We start from the raw sequence: 21,459 nt of genomic DNA, 5'->3' as shown, positions 1-21,459 counted from the left end.
AAGATATCAAAAAGTGGTCAACTGATAAAATTTTGCTTATATCATGATAAACATTTTGTCAGTTTACAACTTTTTGATATCTTTCAAAACAAGTGAGATATATAGGCTCAAAGTGGACGGTCCGGGTGGCGTTCTATTAAAGTGTTTACGGTATGTCATACTTATTTTGGAGCCCAAAATCTGCCTGATTCGAATTTTTCCGTTAGTTTTTTTTTAATTTTTCAATTTTCAGAATTTTCAAGAAAGCAAAGGATCTTTGATTATTGTCAACAAAACAATATAATTATGCATAAACAAAAATTTTGAGAACTTTCAAGAAAAAACAACATTCTGAAAGTTATAATTTTGAGGTCAAATTTGACATTTAAAATAGAAAAAGTGGGCGGAGCCTAATTTTTGGTCTATGAAAGCCACTTTTTCTTCTGTTTTCTAGCTCCATTTAATATTAGAAAAACAATTTTATACAATTGTTTTTGAAGATTTACAGTTTTGCATACAATGTAAGTTCTCAAGAATTCGTTGTTCAAAAAATATTTCAGATGCATATAATCCCAAAATTGGGACCAATAAAAAACCCAAAATTCTGGATCCGGGCAGCAAGATTTTCGGTTTTTATCATATTTCTAGTGGTGATTGGTTATTTTGTGCTTATTGGATATTTTCTACATCGTTTGGTATTCAAAAATTCCATGCTTTGACTACAAACTACAAAATGGAAACCGGACCTGAATTCTTCATTTGTTTATAAAAATTTTATTAAATTTAATTTTCTAGAATCACACAAGTAAAAAAAAGAAAACAAAAAAGAGTTCACTTTTTGGACTTGGTCCCAGATTTGGTTCCCGACTTCGTGGTAGTGGTTTATCCAGTGGTACTTTTTGAATTTCCAGCTTTCTTCTCCCTCTTCTTGCCTTCTCCAGACTTTCCAGATGCCCCAGATTCACTCCAAAAGCCTCCTTTTCCACTCTCCACGTCACTAGTCTTGCCTTCTGAAGTAGAAGACGTCCATCCAGGAATCTTCCATGCCTCCTCCTTTTCTCTCTTTCTCTTCCTGGCACTTCTAATATGGCAAATGCAACAGATGAGCAATCCGAAGAAAAGAACGCCGACCACTGCTCCGATGGCTCCGTAGTTAACGACGTATTGAGTTTTGAGCAATGGGCTCTCAGTGGTTGTGGATGTAGTAGAGGATGTAGAAGTTGATAAAACGCTACTTGAACTTTGAGTTCTAATATCTCAATTCCTATGAAAGGTAACAAAAAGTAGTCAACTGATAAAACACCTTTGATATCATGAAAACCATTTTATTCTTGAAAGTTTTTTGATATCTCTAATAGCTACTGAGATAAATAAGATCACATTTCTTTTCTTTCTTCTTCTAGGTAAAAATTGATATTTTTAAAGCCTTTTTTCCAAAAACCATTTCTCTAGCTCTTTCTATGCTTTATTTGTTTTTGCTAGAGAACTAAACAATTATCAATAATGCAAGAATTCAGAGTTCTCTAATAGTACACAACTGCCGCATTCCCATTCTGTTCTCGATCCTCGAAATAGGTGAAATCAATCAGGAAAGTTGCTTGGAGAAGGAGCATTTTGATAATGACCGGCATGTCAATAGGGACTGAAAATATAATTTACTGATGTAAAATGCTCTTTTGATAAGTATAAAGTTTAAATTGTTATGTAAGAGACGAGTTATGAGGCTTTGAAAGTAGTACTAAAAGGAGAAATTTCATTCAAAAATTAGCAAAACTTTAGTTTGAATTTTTTCAAGGTAAGAAACGATTCTAGTTTAGATGCAACACAATTTTTCTTGCTCAATTTTTTTTGCTCTTTCGATTGGTACACAAAGAAAAATTCTAGCTTAAAAACTTATGAGCGAAAACTCACAATGAATCATGTAGGTGTCCGCATAGCTGACCCATTCCAAATATCCTGGATCTAGACGGACGATTTCTCCAACTTTAGCTCCTCCTTGAATATAAATTGGAAATGGGAGAGTGTGACGGCTACGACATGCCGGACTGCTTTGAGCGCCGTCTGGAGCAACGACGGCGAATTCGGTTGGACAGCCAGCTATGCGGAGATAGAACTGGAAACAATTTTTTAGAAAATCGAAAACTATAATTTTTCGGGAATTATGATTCTCATTTTCCTGTCCAACTGCGCACCCTATGATCACAAGTACTTCTCGACAGTATTCCAATTGAATTTCCACGATGCCACGTCTCCAAGACATCTGGAGAACACGTAAAACTTCCACCTCCATACCGGGATGAGCTCATCAATCTCTGCCGTCGATTATCAAACATATGGAGGTCGAAACTTCTGCGATTTCGATCGCAAGAACGATCCCAATAGTCGGATTCTTCATGAGCGTACAGAATCTGAAAATTTCAACTACAAACTACAAAAAATTCCAAAAAATTTACCCGTCTCATGTACATATCATGAACAATGTATCGATTTGGAGTTTCAATCCCTGTCCACATTTCAATTGGCTCCAGGCACTGGACCACCATAAGACAGCTACTAGCGGCGATGGATTCTAATGCTGAGGTAGGTTCAAGTTGGCGATAACCCTGGAAAAATTGAATTTCAAGAATTCAAAAACAAACTTGTCTACCGTAATCCTAACTGGCATATTGGCAATTGCATTTGGCACATCAATTGGCTCATCTTGCTCTTCTGGAAGCTGCTGATGACGTGCTGGATGATGACGTGGCATTGGTTGATGATTCTGGCGATATGGTCCACGATTATGATGACTCATTTCTTTTTTCTAATAGATTCGGCGGGAAATTTGAAATTTAAAGTTTTAGGCGAGAGAGGGAATTTTAGAAATAACTTGTTTTTTTTGGGATTTTTTGATGGGAGCTGGGATTTAACGCAAAATTTGAAGATTTTTTTTTTCAAAAAATGGAAAAATTGTAGGTCCCAAGATTAATTTTTCATTCAACTAGGTATATCAATATCAACAATTATGATAAAATTAAGGTTCATTTATTATCATCAATTAGGAAAAAACAGACAAAGAACACAAAAAAAAAGTCGATTTACCCATTAATATTGCAGTTTTCCTCAAATAGAAAGGCACCCAAGGCTAAGCTCAATTATCTGGAACCTTATCAGAGATATCAAAATTTCGTCAACTGATAAAATATTGCTGATAATATGATAAACATTTTATTAGTTAACAAATTTTTGCTATCTCTTACAGGAATCGAGATAATCGAGCTTAAAGTTGGGTAGCCTTAATTTCCAGAAGATCTCTCTTCTGATTGTTGTTGAGCTGACAATCCATTCATATTCTTCAACATTTCCATCACATTCGTCTGGCCAGTATGTTGTACTAAGAGTCTGAAGAGCATCAGATTCTGGCTCAAAAGAGTTTGATACGAAGGCATCGAGAATTGAGTGGATGGTGCTGGAAATCCATTGGTTGGTAGTGGCTGATTGGATAAAGCAGGAGATCCCATCATAGGATTCGTGGTTGGTCCTGAAAATCCAGCTGGCATTGGGAATTGAGGTGAAATATTGGATGGTGCTGCGAATCCAGGTGGCTGATTGCCCAATGCTGAAGATCCCAATATATAATTTGTGGTTGGTACTGGCTTCTGATGACTGGTGGTCCCATTAACTGGAGCCGAGAATCCAGCTGGCATTGGAAATTGAGGAGAAATATTGGATGATTCAGGAAATCCATCAGTGATTCTGTTGACCGTAGGCTTCTGATTCTCTGAAGATTCCACCAAAGGACTCCTGGCTTGTCTTGACTGGAGCGGACTGGTGATTCCATTGGTTAGAGCTGGAAGTCCTGCTGCAGCTCCTGGAGTCGTTGGCGGGGTCGGAAAGACGTCAGAACGACGACGTGATTGATATCTTTTGAGAATGAGCACCCGATTCTTCTTCAGCAGGTATTGCTCTCGAAATGCTGACGCCATTGGGTTGTTGCCAATTTTCAGGTCGACCAGGTCGCGGTTCTGAAACATCGTTATTTTGAAAACTACAATTTTTTAAATTTCAGAATAATCTGTTCCAAATTACCCTGGAAAAATTAAAGCTAAATCTTAAAGCCAAGTGATTCTTAACCTAGAAACCCAAAAACTTTACAAACTTTGAAGTTCCCAAAAACTAGCTCAAACTATTTCAAATTGTCTGAAAATTTCAGAATATACTAATCAAAAATAGAACTTCATTTTTGTAGTTTACAACATTTTTGAAAAATCAAGCCCTAGGGAGATATGCCACGTGGAAGTGCACTTCTTTTTTGGCGCCCACCCCTTCGCTCTTGTGGTCGCGCCTCAAGGTATGCCTCCTTCCACGTGGCGTATCTCTTTCTAGGACCATTTTTATAAAAAGTTGTCAACTACAAAAAGAAAGTTCTAGTGTTGTTTAATATAGTCTGAAATTTTCAGACAAATTGAAAAAGGTTCCGGTTGATCCTACCATCTTTAAAAAACCAGTTTTTTTTTAACTTCTGTTGAAACAACTAAAATTCCAAAGCTATACAAAAGTACAGGGTGGCTTTTAATTATTGCAACGCATTCAAAATGAGCGTATCTCAAGAAGTATAAAACAAAATCCGATCTAACTCAAGCGAATATTTATTCGTATGTATGAAAATAGAAAACAGAAGAAATTATTCGATTCTGCCACCTTTCGCGGCGATGACAGCTCGAAGACGTCTTGGGTACGCGTCGACTGTGGCACGGAGGTATTCCACCGACAATTTGTCCCATTCCTCCACCAATTTCTTCTTCAATGCCTCAACACTCGAATGGGGTCTTGCACAGACCTTATTTTGAAGAACTCCCCAGATGGAGAAGTCGAGAGGATTCAAATCCGGAGAGGAAGCAGGCCATCCATCCTTCTTGATGAACTGCGGCAAGTGACGCTCATCAACAAAGAGTATTACGTAGAAGAAATTTTGAAGAAGCATTTGCTTCCATGGGCCGAAAATCACTTTGCCGGACAACATTGGATCTTCCAACAAGATGGGGCACCTGCCCATACTGCAAAGTTCACTCAAGACTGGTGCGAGCGTCACTTGCCGCAGTTCATCAAGAAGGATGGATGGCCTGCTTCCTCTCCGGATTTGAATCCTCTCGACTTCTCCATCTGGGGAGTTCTTCAAAATAAGGTCTGTGCAAGACCCCATTCGAGTGTTGAGGCATTGAAGAAGAAATTGGTGGAGGAATGGGACAAATTGTCGGTGGAATACCTCCGTGCCACAGTCGACGCGTACCCAAGACGTCTTCGAGCTGTCATCGCCGCGAAAGGTGGCAGAATCGAATAATTTCTTCCGTTTTCTATTTTCATACATACGAATAAATATTCGCTTGAGTTAGATCGGATTTTGTTTTATACTTCTTGAGATACGCTCATTTTGAATGCGTTGCAATAATTAAAAGCCACCCTGTAGGTCAAACTTAACCGACCTTTTTGAACATTTCAGAACAGACTGAACAAAACTAGAGCTTCATTTTTGTAATTGACAACTTTTTTAAAAAATCAAGTCCTGGAGAGATATGCCACGTGGAAGAACCCTCCCCTATGGGCGCCGCCGACCACTAGCTTGGGTGGGCGCGCCGCTAGGTATGCCTCCTTCCACGTGCCATATTTCCGCAAGAATTGATTTTTCAAAAAAGTTGTCAACTACAAAAATGAAGCTCTAGTTTTGTTTCATAAGTATTAAAATTTTTAAAACATTTGGTTGAGTATACGCTACGTTTGTAAACATCGAAACTTTGAAAAAACTAAAACAAAGGAAATCTACAGTAACCCAGTAACGTACATGATAAATCGTCACAGCGATGAAACACGTCTCCTCCAATCTAAATTCCTTCTCAAAACCTTCTTCTAGCTTTTCCCTTGAGATTTTCCGAATCGTAACCACTGGACGCCATTTGTGCATACTTTGGACACAAATATGGTTCGGGGATTTCAAATTCGGATCGTTTGTCAGTCTAACCCTTTCAAAACAAATCGTATCGGCCATCCACTGTTCTCCAGTCAGTATTCCATTCGAATGTTTCACTTTTTCGGTTGGCGTGTTTGGTAGATCACTCTCTGACTCAAGCCATGTATTTTTTCTATGGTTGTACCTGAAATTTCAAGGTCTTTTATCTTGGTTCCTATGAGGGATATCAAAAAGATTTCAACTAATAAAATGTTCCACATAATATGCGAAAAACTTTGTTAGTTGATTACTTTTTGATAGGATCATTGAGAACTGAGCTATCTAGGGTTAAAGTAGGGGGCACTCTTCTAGAATCACGGAACGAAAATGTTGGGTAATCCAAAAAAACTGCTATCTTCTTTACTTTGACAAGTAGTACCCGTAATACTAACTTTGGCATCAATTTTACTTTTTCCAATACCCAAGGTATACTAAAAAGGGTATATCAATTTCTTAAGATACGCTAGTTAACAGGTTACATAGGACCTGTAGAACATCTGAAAACTCAGTTTAAAGCTACATCGAGCAGTTATTGAGTTTGCTGACATTTTAGGGTGTTCCAGATAAAAGAAGCATGGCGTTTCAGCCTGAAAGAGCCTGAAAGAAGTGGTTGAAAAAAAGCTTCCTCAACCCAAAATATCATCGAATTTTTGAAAAATGAAACATCCGAGGCAAGAAATTTCATGCCACGATTTCTACTCAATTTGGCACAAGACTATTCTTATTCCGGACCAAGATTTTGTTTCAAGAAGACTAATTTTGAATTAGGAAAGGTTTTTTCAATTAAAGGCTTAGGCTGAACCATCATGTTTCCTTCATGTGGGACACCCAAAAAACGACGGGAAGTTTGATAACTCTGCTCGTTGCAGCCTCTAATCTAACTCTCATATGTCCCATGATCCTCAGAACATCTGGGAAAGGTCCTATGTAACCTATTAACCATGTACGCTATCAACTAGTGTACCTTAAGGATTCAATATACCACATTTCGGGAGTCATTTTGGATACTGAGCAGAAAAAATGTAATGTCAAGGTTAGATTTCAGGATAGTACTTGAATGAAGGTCCTAGTAGTTTTTGGATTACCTAAAATTTTCGTTCCGTGATTTTATTTTTCGTTCCATGATTTTTTTTCGTTCCATGATTCTAGAAGAGTGCCAAAGTAGGTAGGGTGGACGGCGCCCCCTACGCTTGGAAAAGGTTGTTCCTTCAATCCTAATTATCTCAATTCCTATAGGAGATATCAAAAATCTGTCATTTGATAAAATGTAGAAAATTAAATGTTACAAATTTCACTAGTTTGCCAAATGTTTATAGGATTATTCAGAACTGAGATATTTTGGTTTAAAGTAGGTGGGATAGCCGGCGCTCTCCCACCACCCCTTGGGGTCGGCAACGCCCTCACACACTCTTGGAGGGCGCGCAGTGGGATCTCTTTAAGCCTAATTATCTTAGCTCCTATAAAATATATCAAAAATTTGGTAACTAATAAAATTTAGGGAAATTTAATTCTACACATTTTACTAGTTGACCACTTTTTTGGATCTCTACTGGGAGTCGGGATATGGGATGTGGAAAGAGCACGGCTTCCAAGGTTCCTCCGGTCGGCAGCCATGAGGGAGAGGGGTGGGTGCCGCTTGCACATCCTACTTTGACCCTAATTATCTCAGCTCCTATAAACAATATCAAAAATCTATCAACTGATAAAATGATTGGCAGAATGTCATCTACATTTTCCAATTTACTAATTTTGGATACCTCTTTTACCAAGCTAGATAATCCCAAAACCCCTTACTTGAAATCATTAGCTCTCTCCATGTGCAATTCAACCTCATACAACGCGTCTTTATCCAATCCATCAACCGAATACTCTAGTGTTGGAAATAGTTTCCTTCCTGTCTTCATTAATATCATCATTTCCATTGGTTGCGGGAATTTCTGCCATAAATCTTCATTCGCGAGTTTCAGCTCGATTTTTGAAGCGCAAGGAGCCATGGATTCCGGAAAAAATAACAAGGTTTACGGTATCCAGAAGAAAGATAGGGTTTTTGTAGTTATTAAGATTGTGTAGCTAGACAAAAACGGAGAGAATATGAAAAAAAAGAAGCTATATAGACAAAAAACGATCGAAAAATCAATTAAAAATCGCCATCTGTTTGTTGAGTTCTAAATTGGTTTGGAGCCTTTTATATACCCCGGATTTTCTTTTCACATCATCATATATTGTCATATAACGTGAAGACAATGAAGTGAACGACCCTTTTCAATGTGTAGAACAACGTCCAGGGGTACTGTTAAAGGTTAATGACCTTCCCAGAGGCTTTGTCGATCCTAATACAGTACTAATCGAAAAATAATGCTATTGATTTTAGTGAAGACATTATGGTGAAAAATGACGCCTAGAATTGTAGATCAAACTTTTTTGAACTTTGCAATCCTAGAATCCCATGACAATTCTTGCATAGGTTTCTAATTTCAAACTTTTTCGTTTTTACCAAAAAATATATAAAAAGTGAAAAAACACTAGAGGTCTCCCGACCTTGCGCGCAGAGACCCGGCAACACATCCCCTACACTACACCGGCGACGTTTGCTAGCAGTAACTAACAAGTGTGTGGTGGTTTCGGAGCTTTTCAAGCTTCAGTGGGGGAAAACCGTAAACAATGCAACAGAAGACCTACACTTGCACTTTGAGCTCAATTATCTCAATTTCTATAAGAGCTATCAAAAATGTGTCAACTGATAAAATATTTTTCATAATATTACCAACATGTTATTAGTTAACTCTCCTTTGATATCTCTTATATATATTGAGATAATCAAGCTCAAAGAGTAGGGGTGGCCGTTTACGGTAGGTGTGTAAAAATTGAATCTAGATACTCAATTTTTGGACCCCAATACCTCGGTATCATCAAAATCCGCTACCTTGTAGGGCTAAAATCATTCAGAAAAGTTAAAAAAAAATAAAATGTTTACCATTTTCAAAATAGAAAGTTCAAAAAACCTCGAAAAAGGAGAAAAGAGGGAAAATGGAAAAATCAATAACGATACAACAAAGAAAGAATAGAAGTGAAGAGGGGGAATCAATCAGCGCCATGGAGATCAAAGAGTAGATCAAAAAAAAAATTTTAAGCGACAGAAATAAATACAATAATTTAAGAATTTCTTTTCCGTATTAAAACTGGACAGGCAAATTTTTTCGAAGGCTTCGGCACAATGAATTCCAGCTCATGTCCCGAACATTTCAGATATCCAATGGTCCCATCGTCCGCTGTGATTTCGATTCCTCCAGAGAGCCAAACTCTTGAATTGTCATCGAATCTGGAAGATCAAACCTTATAAGAATGAAATTAGCAGCTTTCGAAACTTTTCAAGCGTTCTTTATGACTTTAACGGCAAAATCACCTACTTTTCAGTGATTAATATTCAGCGTTTTACAAAAGTAGGTCATAATTTTTCGATTGCTCTGAAAAGTGCAAAATATACTAAACAAATCAAGAGCTTCATTTTTGTAACTGACTACTTTTTTGTAAAATTAAGTCCTGTGGAGATGCACTACGTGGAAGAGGGCATACCTGGAGGCACGCCTACCCTAGCGAAGGAGCAGCATTAAAGTACTTTAATCTCAATCAATTTGTTTGAAAATTTCAGAATATACTAAACAAGACTAGAGCTTTATTTATGTAATTGACAACTTCTTTGAAAAATCAAGTTCTGAAGAGATATGCCACGTGGAAGGGAGCTTTCCTAGTCGGTGCCGCCGAAGGGAAGACGGAGGTGGCGCCCAAAAAAAAAGAAGCTGTGTCTCCTTCCACGTAGCGTATCTCTTTTTGGAAGCATTTTCATAAAAAGTTGACAATTACAAAAATGAAGCTCTATATTTTTTCAGTATATTCTCAAAATTTAAGGACAATCGATAAAGTATAAACTACTACTGTAGCTTGTTGAGTATAGGTCAATCAAAATCCAAGCGTTGACCTATTTCTTTGGAGCTCTAAAACGGAAACTAGGTAAACTTACATTACAGAATGACCCGTCGGATTAAACTGCACCTCAATTGGAAGTCGCATGTCTAGAATCGGAGTATCTCTGGGGTGAATCTTTTGGCTACAAACTTTAATCCATTGTAGATTTGGCATTTCATTCCTCTTCCATTTTCTCAATAATCTATCCATATCCTCATTGGTTAGCATAGAATCTTCTAGTTTAATCCGAATAGAAGTGCAGTCCAGAAGTTGTTCTATATTGAACCAAGACGATCCTTTGATGAAGATAGTCTTGGGAAATCTAGCAAAATTCGGTTGGAACCCATTTTCCAAATAATGCGAATAAAATAAGTTTTCAGTGATTTTCATAACATTTAGAAAGGGGATCACACCAGCCACATTTCTAATATAGAAATTTAGATCTTCAAAGAATAAACGCTTAACTTCTAGCTTTCGATCTACTATCAGTTTGGAAAGTTTCAAAAAGTGATCGAAAAATATAAAGTTCTTGGCATCCAATTTATCAATTACAGTAATCCCAAATAGCTCTGAACAATCAGCTAGCAGATCTGAAACACCTTCTTCTGGATGCCTTAGCATTCGAATTCTGGGATGAACCTCTAGGAGTCTAGGAACATCTGGATTTTCACTTATTTGGAAAGTGTAATCTCCATAAACCCCACAACTCAAGGTTATGGATTCTGGTTCTATACTAATTATTCTCCAGTTTTCGGTTTTTATGGATTTTACAAGACTCAGAAGCCTTTTAGAGCATTTTGCAAGGGAGTAGCTAAAAATATAGATGTTTTGGATTTAAGGAAATTTTGGAACTTACAATTCTAAAGGAGTCCACTCTTGGAAAATTTCCCGGAAGACGACTGATGGGAGTTTGAAGAGATTAATTGGCATCTGAAAATCTGGCTCCTCTATCTCAATTCCTATGAAAGCTATCAAAAATTTGTTAACTAATAAAATATTTGTGATAATGTAACCAACATTTTTGTAGTTTACCACATTTTGATAGCTTTTATATGAATCGAGATATTTGTGGTCAAAATGAGAGGTGCCGGCTGAGCTACCGAGATGCTCTTCGATGCCTATCATTTTGAGCTCAATTACCTCGATTCCTATTAGAACTATCAAAATTTTGTTTACTGATAAAATGTTTCTGATAGTTTCAGTGACATTTTTGTAATTAACAAAATTTCGATAGCTTTTATATGAATCGAGATATTTGAGGTCAAAGTGAGAGGTGCCGGCTGAGAGGAGGCAGCATTTGCTATCGCGCAGCTCATCGAACCCTAGGACTTTGAGCTCAATTATCTCGGTTCCTATAAAAGATATCAAAAATCAGTCAACTAATAAAATGTGTATCATAATCTTATATTTGTAGTTTTTAATATTTTGATAGCTCTTTTAGGAGCTGAGATATTATAGGTCAAAGAGGGAAGTACAGGCTGAGCGGTCGGAGCAGACTCTGTTATAGTGAAAATTAATGGTAAATAAAATACGGTAATTCGGTAGTCAAGGTTTATTTAATAGATACTGCAAAAATCAATAAAACAAAAAAGTTTGTGCAGCACGCAAACAGAAAAAGGGGATGAGGATGTCTAGACCGTGTAGCTAGGACAGTGCAGATGGCAAGGAGGACCCCCAAGATCATAATGACACGTCGAGATAGAGATTATTGGGATGGGGAACAGTGAGAGGACCTTTCCCCTCCTCTGCTAATCCAGGGCTATCTGGCACTGGGGAAACCAATAGACGAGAGCAATGACAGGAGGATAGGAGTGACATTCAAGGTCATTGGAGTATAGGTGGTAATAGGACCAATTTAGGTGGAATAGACGGGTGGGTCGATTAGATAAAGAAATTGGGGAACATTTATATGAAAATTTTCGTATTACAATGCATGATACATTTTCAAATCAAAAGAATACCGCCAACAACAACAAGTAAAAAAAAACTGGACAATTGAAAAATAAATCTAAAGCAGAACAGTTCAATTTCTATCATCACCTCCTTCATCATCGGATTCTTCATTATCAGATCCTTCATCGTCCTACACTTCATCTTCGGACTCCTCCTCATAATCACTCAAATCTATTTCTTCTACCCACGTATTACCTGGCTTGCACCTGCAAAATTGGAGCCAGTTCATCTCTCTCTCTCTCCAAAAATCAAAATATCTTACATTAAAAATCTCAGTTTTGGAACGTCTCCTAACACCACTTTCAACCACGCCTTCTTACCGTCTTCCTTACAGATTCTGACTGCGTCGTAAATCATAACTTCATCTTCTATTTCCTCACCAAACCTGAAAATTGTTTTACTGAATTATTAACGGCTGTATGGGAAAAACCCACACAACGGAAATCTGTTTCCGTGGATTCTCTCTGTTCGTTATTGGAGGAACCATGTCCAAAATTGTAGATCGATTATCAATGTTTTTGCTTTCAATTTCTAGCCATTGCAAGTTCGGGAACGCTCCTGACTTCTTCCATTTTTGGAAGAACACATTCAAATCTTGATTGCTCAACATTGAATTTCGCAATTCGATCTGAGCACATGTACATCCTAATAGTTGACTGATATTGAACCCGAATGCGTAGGTTATATGAATATAACTTGGGTACTTAACAAGCTGGTAGTGAAAATCTGGTGGGAACTTTAGGACGCACTTAAATTCCTTGGTTATTCTCATCTGACAGATTAGTGGCATAAAGTTGGCAATATCTTCCACGTCTCGCATATATCGAATCAGTAATCTCTCAATTTCCATGTTCCTCTTCATCAAAACTGTTGCTACTTTCGAAAAATATTCGAAATCGCTAAAGTGAATGACCAGCCATTCAACAATACGAATCGCAAAAGTGTCTAGTAGATAGAAGAACATGTCGACAACACTTTCCATCGGTATCTTCATATTCATATATTTGTTGGTACGTTGAATTGTTTTAAAATAATCTTCTGGGTTTTCAGTGGGCTTGAAAACGTAAGTCAAACCATCTCCACATATCATTATATCTTCCCGACTACAGTAGGTAATCTTCCAGTTCATTTCGCCTCCCAACTTGACAGAGTTGCAAACTCTCTTTGAGCATTTTGACAAGCAATACCTGTAAATAGAGTTATATTTTAATAGTGACTAAGATTCAGAACTTACAGCTCAAAGGGATTACACTGCTTGAGCACATCTCGAAGAAGGTCGGTTGGGAATTTTAAGAGAGAAATTGGCATCTGGAAATGGTTATTCTAGGGAGTTAACATAAAATGAAGTTCAAAGAAATCAATAGAGTCTTTTTATCATATGCGAAATCTTTGAAGCATACTTTGAATGAAACACCAAAGAATTTTGATTTGGTAAATTTGAACATTTATTGGCTGGTGAAAAAACAAAGAGCGAGCCTTATACAAAAAGAGAGAGAGAGGCACACAAACCACACCTCTCCTCTGACTAATCCAGTGCTATCTGGCTCTGGGGAAAACCAATCGAGAGCAAAGACAGAGGGTATAGGAGGGACATTCAAGGTCATTAGGGACTGGTTTAAGTGGTAATGGCATCATATATGGTAGGTTAGACAGGGTGTGATGTTAGATGGGTCACCTTATAAGGGGGGCATTAGGTAAAATAGGGAAAACAATATATGAAAGATTGAAAATAGCGATACAATTGATGCAGAGGAATGAAGAGAAGAATATGGGTGATTCCAATATGATAATTGAGCAGCAAGTGGGGTTTTTGACTTTCCATGGATTCAAGTGCTTGGATTGCTCCTGAAACCCTTTTAGTTCATCTGTGAAAAGAATCTAAACAGCTTACACTAGGAATTTGAGCTCTGGCCAACGTCCTAACTCCACTTTCAGCCATCCTACTGTTCCATCCTCTTTAGTGACGCGAACGGCGTTTTCGACGAACTCGTCACTAGTTCCACGAATGCTGAAAATGTACGAGTACGTATGAAGGGTTGGTTACAACTTACAATATCGTTGGAGAATTGAAAGTTTGAATTGGTGGAATCATTCCGAGAATCGGAGACCGGTTGTCAAGTTTCTTGCTCGCAATTTGAAGCCACCGAAGATTGGGAAATTCTCCTGCCTTATTCCATTTTCGAAGGAAAACATCTATATCTTGATTGCTCAGAATGGACTTGTCCAGTATCATTCGAACACAGGTACTATTCAATAATTGATTGATATCAAACCAGTAGGACCAGTTGATAAAAATCTTCTTTGGGTACTTGTCTAACTGATAGTGGAACCTACACAGAAACCTTGGCCAACATTCAAACTCCTCGGTAATATTCAATCTGTTAACCAGTGGCATAATGTGGACCGCGTCTTTTGCTCCTCGAGTATTTCCAATACAGAATTCTTCAATTTCGATGTCCCTTTCGATCAAAATTTTGGCTTTTTTCGAAACACTCTCAAAATTGCAAAGGTCGATACTCAACATGCCAACGAGGCGAATTCCAAAGGTGTCGAGTAAGATGAAGAACAAATCGACATCTCCATCCGGGCACTGAATACTCCTGGATTTGTAGAAATTGTCTTGTTGAAAATGGGCTTCTGGCTTTTCAGCTTTTTGAAAACTGTATCTCCAATCATCCACGTGTATAACAGCCCTGTTCGAACCGGAGAAGATTTTCCAATTCCTTGTACCACTCAACTTTATCGATCTTTGGGTCCGTTTAGAGCATTTGGATAAGCAATACCTTAATATATAGTGGCTTTGTAGGAAGTCACTGGAAATATTATACTTACAATTGAAATGGATCGCAAAGCTTGAAGACATCTCGAAGAAGATCGATTGGGAACTTGAGGAGAGCAATGGGCATTTGGAAGAGGCTACTAGATAGCAGTGATGGGAGGAAACGCATTTTTCCAAAATACGGAAAACGGAAACGGAAACGGAAACAGAAATTATTTTTCCGCGGAAACGGAAACGGGAAAAAAATCTTCAAAAATCGGGCGGAAAACGGAAAACTAAAACGGAAATTTTTATTTTCGTCTATTTTTCAGGATTTTTTCCCCTTCAAACGTAAAAATATACAGTTTTTAACGTTTAAAGACCATATTTGCATGACTCTCCATCAGAGATGAGCGGAAGAGATTTACGGAAATTTACGGAAGACGGTTTATTTTCAAAATGAAAAATGCTACCAAAAAGTTGTGAACGGACAAAATGTTGATCTCAATGAGAGTTATTTATTGGTATAAAAGTTATCTCATAATAGTGATGGAGAGTTGAGATATGGCGTTTCTTCCGTGTTCCGTCTTCCGTCTGGCACACGGAAGACGGAAGAAAGACTCTATTTGAATAATCCAACAAAATTTCGAAACAGTTTTAATACCAATCGATAGCTCTCATTGAGATCTACATTTTGTCTGTTGACAGCTTTTTGGTAGCATTTTTCATTTCGAAGATAAAACGTCTTCCGTAAATTTCCGTAAATCTCTTCCGCTCATCTCTGCTCTCCATGCTTTTTTTCAAGCCGGTTTCAGTTTAATGTGTTCGTTGTTTTTTAAATTTTTTCCGTTTCCGCTGTAAAAAAATGACGGTTTTTCCGGAAAACGGAAACGGAAATATAATTTTACTTTTACGAAAACGGAAACGGAAACGGAAAAAAATTTCTAAAAACCGGGCGGAAAACGGAAACGGAAATCCCTCCTATCACTGCTAGATAGTGGAAAGATGGATAAGAGAAATAAGAGAAGGTGTGAAGTTCAAAGGAATGAAAAGAGGTTTATAAGATACTCTTGATGGGATACAAAGGAAATTTGAAATGGATGAATTTGAATATTTATTGTTAATATAGTTTGCTGAAAAGGTGTAGAAAAGCATACAGACAAGTGAATAGGTTTGATAAAATATTAAAATTTTAAATTCCAAAAAAAAGTGGATACATGGAGCCGGAAGTCGGTCATTCGATGGCAATCAGATGATTCAGTATCGTCGAACTCTTATATAGTAATGATGTACCACGGTGTCCGCTGGATTGGCACTGCAAATTTTGAGTTTCAAAAGTGAAATGTTTATTAGAGAAATCCCACTAAAGGATCAAAGTATCTTACACTAAAAATTCGAGCATTGGGTTGGTCCCTAGCTTCACTCTCAGATACCCTTTTGTTCCATCGTCTTTGGTCACTTGAACGGCGTCGACAATACTTTCGATAGGATTTCTACCAACCCTGAAAATTTACAATTACGTTTGAAGGATTGATTTCAACTTACATTATTTCTATCCTTGGCCTTTTTTTCTGAATCGGAGGAACCATTTCGAGAATCGAAGATTTGTTATCTATCTTAATGCTATCAATTAGAAGATAGCGAAGATTGGGGAATGATCCTGCCTTCTTCCATTTCTCGAAGAACATATTGATGTGTTGATTGCTCAACTTGGACTCCCACAATTTAATCCGAGCCGAGCTATTATTCAATAGTTGTTCAATATTGAACCAAAACGACCAGTTGATAGTAATCCTGTTTGGATACGTGTCCAACTGATAGTTGTACCTTCGAAGAAACCTTTGCTGACATTCAAATTTCAGGGTGATATTCATCTTGTTGATCAATGACATATAATTGACAGCGTCTATTACTAAACGAGTTTCTGCTTCTTCAACGCAGAATTCTTTGATTTCGATGTTCATTCCAATCAATAATTTGGCTATTTTGGAAAAATTCTCAAAACAGGAAAAGTCGATTTTCAGCTTGTCAACTATGCGAATTCCAAAAGACACAAGTAGATTGCCGAACAATTCGACATCTACATCCGGACACTGGATACTCATGACTTTGAACATGACCTGTTTAAAATCGTCTCTTGGTTGGATATAATTCCTTGTAAACATGTAACTATTGTTTCTCGCAATATGTTGTGTTATAAAAAATTCTTCTGGTTTATCAGCTTTCTCGAAGCTGTATATCAAGGAATCTACGTATATGACCACCTGGTTCGAATCGAAGTAGCGGATCTTCCAATTCTTCCTTCCGCCCAACATTATCGTTCTTTGGGTGCTTTTGGATCATTTGGATAATTTATATCTTGAAATGTAATATTTTTGTATAAAGTGAATGGAAATACTTACAATTCAAACGGATCGCAGAGTTTGAAAATATCTCGAAGAAGATCTATTGGAAACTTGAGGAGAGCAATCGGCATCTGGAAGAAAAGTATGACATATTGGAAAAATAGATAAGAGTGAAAATAGGTCTGTTGAAGTTGAAGAGTATCAATGGAGCTGTAAAAAACTCGGAACAGAACACAAGTTACTTGGTCTAGGTCTTTTTAAAGATATTTATTTGAACTTTTCATGTGATAAATGGGAGCAGCAAGATGTGCAAAACAAATAGACACTAAAGGATCGTAAATAACAATAAAAAGGAAGGGGACATAGTGTTGTGAGGCGTCTGGAGAATAGGAGTGACAGGTAGGAGTGACAAGGGAGGATCCTTCTGGGAAGACTCCGCCCTTTTTTAAGACTAATTACAGTCAAAAGGGGTCATAGATTGAGAAAATAGGCAATTCAAACATCAATTACACTAGTGGAAAAAATATAAGGGATAGGTGAGAATGAGGGATTACCAAAGAGGTGGGAGAAAAATTAAGGAAAGAGACATTCTTTAGATTTAAATGATCGGTGCGAATTTGAGCGTTGACCAGGTTCCTAACTGCACATTCAGAAATCCTACTCTTCCATTATCCTTGGTAAATCGAACGTAGTCGGTGACACGGTCTGCATGCCATCTGAAGACGTTTTTGAAATATTTCAACACAAACTTATGAGGAACTTACGATACTGCTGACCTGGGACGACTAACATGCAGAATTGGCGGAATCATTCCTAGAATCGGAGATTTGCCATCAATCTTCTTGCTCACGATTTGAAGCCAACGAAGGTTCGGAAATGATCCTGGCTTTTTCCATTTTTGGAAAAATGCATCTATGTCCTGGTTGGTCAAAATGGACGCTTGTAGTTCAATGCGAACACAGGTACACTCCAATAGTTGACTAATGTTGAACCAAAATGAGTAGTGTATAAGAATCCTTGTTGGGAATTTGTCCAGCTGATGGCGGAATTTTGATGGAAACTGTTTCAAACATACGAACTTCTGTGTGATATTCATATTATTGAGCAGTGGCATTAACTTCTCCACGTCTTTGACTTCTGAAGTATCTTCAATATGGACTTGTTCAATTTCAATGTTTCTTCCGATCAATTCTCTTGCTGCGTTCGAAAGTTTATCAAAACTGCCAAAGTAAATCCCGAGAGATTCAACGACACGAATTCGATAAGTGTCGATAAGGTAGAAGAACACATAGAAAGGATTTCCAAACTCGATACTCATGTAATTCCCGTATCCCGCAGCATTTTGTGTTTTGAAATAGTCGTCTGGATTTTCAGTTATACCAAAGTTGTAATGCAATCCATCGACAGACGCAACTATAATGTTTCCACCACAGAATTGGAGCTTCCAATTCTTCGTTCCGCCCGATTTAATCGATTTTTGGGTTCTTTTGGAACACTTGGAAAGTGCATATCTTAAAATTTAATGCTTATGTATGAAGTCACTGGAAATACTTACAATTGAAACGGATCGCAGAGTTTGAAGACATCCCGAAGAAGGTCAGTTGGGAAGTTGAGGATAGCAATGGGCATCTGGAAGAAGTGATTAGAAAGGTAGATACGAGTAAAAATAGATACTGAGAAGTTAAAAGAAATCAATAGAGCTGTAAAGAACTCAGGATTTAAAATACAAGTTACTTGGTTTAGGTAATTTCAAAGATATTTATTTGAACTTTTCTTGTGATGAATGGGAGCAGCAAGAAGTGCACTACAAGGGGTAAAAGATGTACAAAACAAACAAAGATAATTGATCGTACAATTGCACACAGTACCGTAAGGCGTCTGGAAGAATAGGTAGGAGTGACATGGAAGGGTCCCTCTGGGATGACTCCACCCTTCTTTAAGACTAATTACGGTCAAAAGGGGTCATAGACTGAGAAAATAAGCAATTCAAACATCAATTACACTAGTGGAAAAAATATAAGGGATAGGTGAGAATGAGGCGATTAGTTCGGGAGTACAATACTAAAAATGAGTTGTAGATATACAACAAGAAAAAGCGAAAGGTTGGAGGAAGGATAGAAAGGAATAGACAAATTATCGGTGATACCAGTATTGAAGCTGATAATTGATATTTGTGAATCCAAATAGTCACCTTACACCAGGAATTTGAGTGTTGACCAGTTTGCTACCAGTTGCCTTGGGCATCTACCCTCCAACCCCTTCTAAAGGTTCCCTCTACCCACGCAACGACACTCCGCTATCCCGCTCGGCGCGCGATTGCGAGCTTGGATTTGGCTCGTGGTTGTTCTAGAGACTCTTTTAAGGATTTCAAGTGAGTTTGCTTGATTTCTAAGCTTTTATTTGTTGTTTCTTTCTAACTTGTTCATAATAAACCGATTTTGTTACATTTCTTGTTGAGTTTCTTCTATTTTATCACAGGAACCTGATACCCCGGACATACCGCGGGCAATTTACCTCCACTCTCAGCAATCCCACTGTTCCATTATCCTTAATCACATTGAACGGGGTTATCGATACGGTAAGCACCAAATCTGAAGAAACTCATGAAAGATTTCTACAATTACTGAAGAAAAACTTACGATATTCTCGTCCTTCGATTTCCATCATTCTCAATCGGAGGGATCATTTCGAGAATTTAAGATTTGTCATCAATATTCTTACTATAAATTTGAAGCCAGCGAAGATTCGGAAATGATCTTGTCTTCTTCCTTTTTTGGAAGAACACATCCATGTCCTGATTGCTCAACAAAGATCCCCATAGTTCAATTCGAACACAGGTACACTCCAATAGTTGGTCAATAGTGAACAAAAACGACGAGGCGATAAGAATATTTTTTGGGAACTTGTCCAATTTCAGGCGGAACTTTGGCGGAAACTTTTTCAAACATTCAAAATTCTGGTTGACATGCATCTTGTTTGTCAGTGGCATTAACTTGTCAATTTTTTTGACTTCTGGATTAGAGCCAATATGGACTTGTTCAATTTCAATGTTTCTTCCGATCAATTCTCTTGCTGCGTTCGAAAGTTTATCAAAACTGCCAAAGTAAATCCCGAGAGATTCAACGACACGAATTCGATAAGTGTCGATAAGGTAGAAGAACACATAGAAAGGATTTCCAAACTCGATACTCATGTAATTCCCGTATCCCGCAGCATTTTGTGTTTTGAAATAGTCGTCTGGATTTTCAGTTATACCAAAGTTGTAATGCAATCCATCGACAGACGCAACTATAATGTTTCCACCACAGAATTGGAGCTTCCAATTCTTCGTTCCGCCCGATTTAATCGATTTTTGGGTTCTTTTGGAATATTTGGACAAATATCTCAAAATATATTGGTTTTGTATGAAGTCAATGGAAATACTTACAGTTCGAAAGGATCGCAGAGTTTGAAGACTTCTCGAAGAAGGTCAGTTGGGAACTTGAGGAGAGCAATGGGCATCTGAAAATAATTCAATGATAGGAAAGTTAAAAAATTGAAAGATTTTCAGAAGGTTAGAGATATGTCCTTTGTTGAAAATATAAATAAATAAATGAATAAAGAAGGAAGCGAGGCTTGTAGTTGACGAAGCTTAAAAAACAAGGAAAAAAGAGAGTTCTGATTCCCCGAGAGAGCACAGAGAAAGAGAGAAACTTTCAGCTAATTTTCCTTAATTCCTGTAAGAAAAAAACAAACAGTGATTAACTAGTGAATGTAGGAAATTTCATTTTGAACAACTTCATAGTTGACCAAATTTTTGTATCTTTGCAGGGAGTCAAGATATATGAGTTAGAAGGAACGCAGCTTTGAGGATCATCCGGGGGCGCTCCAAGAGGGAGACCGCATTAACCCAAAATATTTCCATTTCCAGAAAAGTTACAGCAAAATGATTAACTAATAAAATATAGAAAATCTAATCAATTACATTTAATTTTAATTTTTTTATTGATCAGGTGTAATAAAACATTAAAGGGCAGGACATGAAAGAAAAAATGCCCCTCACGAGGCCGATCTGAGTAGGGGGGTACTACATTTTGTACTACATTTTTATTAAAGTATCACTTTTCCTTATCTCTTAAAGGAACCGAGATAAATTGGCTCAAAATTGACAGTTCATCGGCACCAAAGAAACACTTGGAATTAGTTCGAATTAAATACCGTAAAACCTCTAATAGAACGTTGAATCTATTGCTTTGAGTTAATTTGATCAACTTCTTCATTTTCGTCGAGACAAACGAAAGAAGAAATAGATTCTGATAATCGATGTTTTGGAGAATCTCTCTCTGGACCAAATAAGGATATTCGAAAAGTTTCATTTTGCAGTTCTGAAAATATAAAGCAGATTGCAGAGAAGAAAACAATTATTGGAAAGCGAGTGAAAGACATAAAGAGAGAGAGAGAGGACAACTTATCAAGAAAAAAGGTGTCTTCTGACGTGG

General features: G+C 37.5%; 7 protein-coding genes across 7 annotated transcripts; all 7 read right to left on the bottom strand.

The window, feature by feature from the left end:
* Positions 1 to 705: 705 nt before the first annotated feature.
* On the bottom strand, positions 706 to 5,917 carry CBG08000 (the record flags this gene model as incomplete). Its single annotated transcript, XM_002646076.1, has 8 exons — positions 706 to 725; positions 815 to 1,210; positions 1,891 to 2,092; positions 2,172 to 2,387; positions 2,433 to 2,582; positions 2,639 to 2,782; positions 3,354 to 3,983; positions 5,798 to 5,917. The coding sequence occupies 8 exons, from the start codon at positions 5,915 to 5,917 to the stop codon at positions 706 to 708; spliced, it is 1,878 nt and encodes a 625-aa protein (XP_002646122.1).
* CBG08001 lies at positions 4,643 to 5,014 on the bottom strand (the record flags this gene model as incomplete). The annotated part of the gene is made up of 1 exon (XM_002646077.1): positions 4,643 to 5,014. The coding sequence occupies one exon, from the start codon at positions 5,012 to 5,014 to the stop codon at positions 4,643 to 4,645; it is 372 nt and encodes a 123-aa protein (XP_002646123.1).
* Positions 5,918 to 9,115: 3,198 nt separating the features above from the next.
* Positions 9,116 to 10,855, bottom strand: CBG07999 (the record flags this gene model as incomplete). The annotated part of the gene is made up of 3 exons (XM_045241529.1): positions 9,116 to 9,281; positions 9,981 to 10,736; positions 10,782 to 10,855. 3 exons carry the CDS (start codon positions 10,853 to 10,855, stop codon positions 9,116 to 9,118), a joined length of 996 nt encoding a protein of 331 aa, XP_045093630.1.
* Positions 10,856 to 12,008: 1,153 nt separating this feature from the next.
* CBG07998 lies at positions 12,009 to 13,186 on the bottom strand (the record flags this gene model as incomplete). The annotated part of the gene is made up of 3 exons (XM_045241528.1): positions 12,009 to 12,084; positions 12,141 to 12,263; positions 13,113 to 13,186. 3 exons carry the CDS (start codon positions 13,184 to 13,186, stop codon positions 12,009 to 12,011), a joined length of 273 nt encoding a protein of 90 aa, XP_045093629.1.
* A 739-nt stretch (positions 13,187 to 13,925) lies between these two features.
* CBG07997 lies at positions 13,926 to 14,826 on the bottom strand (the record flags this gene model as incomplete). The annotated part of the gene is made up of 2 exons (XM_002646073.2): positions 13,926 to 14,661; positions 14,711 to 14,826. 2 exons carry the CDS (start codon positions 14,824 to 14,826, stop codon positions 13,926 to 13,928), a joined length of 852 nt encoding a protein of 283 aa, XP_002646119.2.
* Positions 14,827 to 15,893: 1,067 nt separating this feature from the next.
* On the bottom strand, positions 15,894 to 17,112 carry CBG07996 (the record flags this gene model as incomplete). Its single annotated transcript, XM_045241526.1, has 2 exons — positions 15,894 to 15,951; positions 17,039 to 17,112. 2 exons carry the CDS (start codon positions 17,110 to 17,112, stop codon positions 15,894 to 15,896), a joined length of 132 nt encoding a protein of 43 aa, XP_045093628.1.
* Positions 17,113 to 18,532: 1,420 nt separating this feature from the next.
* Positions 18,533 to 20,482, bottom strand: CBG07994 (the record flags this gene model as incomplete). The annotated part of the gene is made up of 4 exons (XM_045241525.1): positions 18,533 to 18,610; positions 19,496 to 19,572; positions 19,703 to 20,364; positions 20,409 to 20,482. 4 exons carry the CDS (start codon positions 20,480 to 20,482, stop codon positions 18,533 to 18,535), a joined length of 891 nt encoding a protein of 296 aa, XP_045093627.1.
* Positions 20,483 to 21,459: the final 977 nt, after the last annotated feature.

This window comes from Caenorhabditis briggsae, assembly GCF_000004555.2.
Source record: "Caenorhabditis briggsae complete genome, chrI, whole genome shotgun sequence".
NCBI classification, from domain to species: domain Eukaryota; kingdom Metazoa; phylum Nematoda; class Chromadorea; order Rhabditida; family Rhabditidae; genus Caenorhabditis; species Caenorhabditis briggsae.
This window is presented reverse-complemented; position numbering and strand designations above follow the sequence as displayed.